Here is a 2,859-nt window from a genome sequence, read left to right on the forward strand (position 1 = left end):
GCTTGAAGACGCTGAGCCTCGGGGGCCATCCAGGGAGAGGGCGATCCTGGAGCTGCAGGAACACGTGCAGGAGGCTCTGACAGGTTTTACGACTGCGCTGACTACGAGTGTGCAGAGAATGGAGGAGACCATCTCCAACATGAGCACCACGTAATCACTATAGCTTCCTCGATGGATAGGGTGGCCACCTGCATGGAGGAATCACAGCACCAGTGTAATGACAACATGGTTTTGCTTCTAAATAGATGGGCATCTATGGAAGAGAGAAACCAGAGACTCATAGACATCCTTCCTAGGAAGGGTGTCTGTATAGATGTGGGCCCCCAGGGCCCCACTGAAGTGCAGCAAGGTGCTATCCAGCTCCTTGCTTGCAGGGAAGTGTGGGTGGCCCATGAGAGAGATGGTGGTGGGAGGGGACACGGAAGTGGCGGCTCCTCTCCAAGCGCCAGATGCCTCCCCGGAGAGTGATGGCCGAGTCTGCCCCCACACAGTCGCAGGAGGAGCAGACTTTGGCGGGGCCCTCACAGGCCCCAAAACCCAGAAGGCAGCCATCAAAGGTGTCTTCGCAGTAGCAGCAGGGAGATGAGGAGGAGGCTGCCCCTACCTCTGCTAAAGCCACAGGGGTTGCACCATGTGGCAGCACCTGGAAAAGAAAGATCCCACACAAATAGTCACAAAGGTCATCACTCACATGTGATTCTCACTCTCATCATGATGGTTGTCTAAGATGGAGCTATGTAATTAAATCATTTCTTTGTCACACTTTGCAGTCGCAGCCAGATGTGTGGAATAGAATGGAGGTGACAGAGTGTAGGGTCAGGGCTGACTTGACATGCAGCAATGGTGCTGTTCATGAAAAGAAGGAAGTAGTCATTGATTGAATGGTTTATGTTGTTGGTGTGGAATCATGCTAACATGTGGACGCCTGTGTCAGGTAAAAAGTCAGGTGAAAGTCAGGTGAAAGTGTGACATCCATAAAGTTACTGGAACCTGGCATTTATGAGGGCGTCCCTGGCGTTACAAGCAGCAACGTTCTTTCTTAATGGCAGTGCTGGCTTCTCCAGATCTTCCTCATTGGCGTCGTCAACCTCATGTTGTTGCTCCTCCCCCTTCGATGAAGCTCTTCGCTCTGCGCCGTCTTCATCATCTCGTGGCAGTCCTCGATGCTGAATGATGTTGTGCAGGGCGCAGCAGACCATGACTATTCTCGATACCCTTGCTGGTGCATACTGAAGGGCCCCTCCAGATTTGTCCAGGCATCTGAACCGCATTTTAAGCAACCCTATAGTTTGCTCAATTATAGTTTCCTGATCTCGTGGAGATGAAGCTCTGATTGTCCGTCCATCAGCCTCGTTCAAAGGTGTCATCAGCCACGCCTTGAGGGAACAGCCCTTGTCCCCAAGCTGCCAACCTGAAAGACTGGTTGGCGGTGAGAAAAGCTGAGTGACGGTGGAGTGGCTCAGGATGTAAGAACCATGGCAGCAGCCAGGGAACTTGGTGCACACATGGATGATGATTTTACTGTGTTTACACACCAGCTGAACGTTTAGGGAGTGGAAACCCTTGCGGTTCAGAAAAGCTTGCGGATTGTGATGGGGTGCCCTGATGGCCACATGTGTGCAGCCAATCACATCCTGGACCCATGGGAAGCCAGCCAGTGCGGCAATGCCAATCGCCTGCTCAGTCACACTGGCTTGATCCGTAGCAAACTTTATGTAGTTGCCAGAATTGTTAAACAGGGCATCAGTGATCTGTACGATGCATCTATGGGCGGCAGACTGGGAAATGCCGTTAATGTCTGCGGCAGATGCCTGGCATGGAGCCTGAGGCGAAGAAGTTGAGGGCAAGAGTGACTTTGACAGCCACTGGGTTTCCCCCCCGTCCTTTGGGTTGCAGATCTTCCTCCAGCAATGCGCAAAGGTCGGTGACCACCTGGTGCAATAGCCTGAGTCTCCTTTGGCACTGCTGCTCCGTCATGTTGAGGTAGCTCATCCTCTGACGATAAGACCCTGCGCTGGGGGCAATGCCTCTGGTGTGGCGCATCTCTACGATGATGCCCCCCGCCCTGTACAGCATCAGGGGGCTCAGGGGAAGGTTGGTGCTCCTGTTGTTGCTGGTTCTGCTGCTCCTGCGGCTCTTCCTCATCAGACTCTGAGGACCAAGATGCAAGAGCATACATCGTGCCCATTCTGATTCTTGATATGCCAGATCCATTTGAGTTGAGAGAAGCAATCTGTCAATGGTCAGAAATGTTCCTTCAAGAAGGTTAGAGTGAATATAGAATTCACTACAAACAATCCCAAAGTGTGTAGTAAAGCTGAAAAGATTCTTTCAAACAGCTTCTGAGGCTACAGCTTCTGAGATTAGAAAGTGAACAGCTGTGAAATGGTAGCTTTTATACCACTTTTGCAGCTGTCACCTATTGAAAGCAATGGAGAGACACTGAGAACCTGACACACTTAATCTTGCGTGCTCCCGGAGGGACGGCAAACTCCTCAAAAAGTTGGTAAAATGGTAAGTGTCTGGTTATAATCATCTTAAATACCATTAAACTACCTGTTAAGTACCTTAATTGACTGACCTGCCGCTTGCTGACGGGTCTGTGAGCCACAGGCAAACCAGATAGTTGAGAAACTGACATGGAGACAGTTTCAGAGCGGGATCCTGTCCCGCTGCCAATCTCAGTCAATTTGACAGCGGGCCCACCTCCAAACCCGCACTCGCAGGGCTGGGAAGCTTCCAGCCTTATAATGCCTTTCACGACCACTGGACGTCCCAAAGCGCTTTACAGCCAATTAAGTACTTTTGATGCGTAGCCACTGTTGTAACGCAGCAGCCAATTTTCGCACAGTAAGATCC

The 2,859-nt window shown here is 51.2% G+C and overlaps 1 protein-coding gene across 1 annotated transcript; it reads right to left on the reverse strand.

Annotated features, from left to right (window-relative positions):
* Positions 1 to 980: 980 nt before the first annotated feature.
* LOC139264160 (putative nuclease HARBI1) lies at positions 981 to 2,179 on the reverse strand. The gene is made up of 2 exons (XM_070880245.1): positions 2,072 to 2,179; positions 981 to 1,823 (listed from the first exon to the last, which is right to left on the reverse strand). The coding sequence occupies exons 1-2, from the start codon at positions 2,177 to 2,179 to the stop codon at positions 981 to 983; spliced, it is 951 nt and encodes a 316-aa protein (XP_070736346.1).
* Between the last annotated feature and the right edge of the window lie 680 nt (positions 2,180 to 2,859).

This window comes from Pristiophorus japonicus, chromosome 5 (genome assembly GCF_044704955.1).
Source record: "Pristiophorus japonicus isolate sPriJap1 chromosome 5, sPriJap1.hap1, whole genome shotgun sequence".
NCBI lineage: Eukaryota > Metazoa > Chordata > Chondrichthyes > Pristiophoridae > Pristiophorus > Pristiophorus japonicus.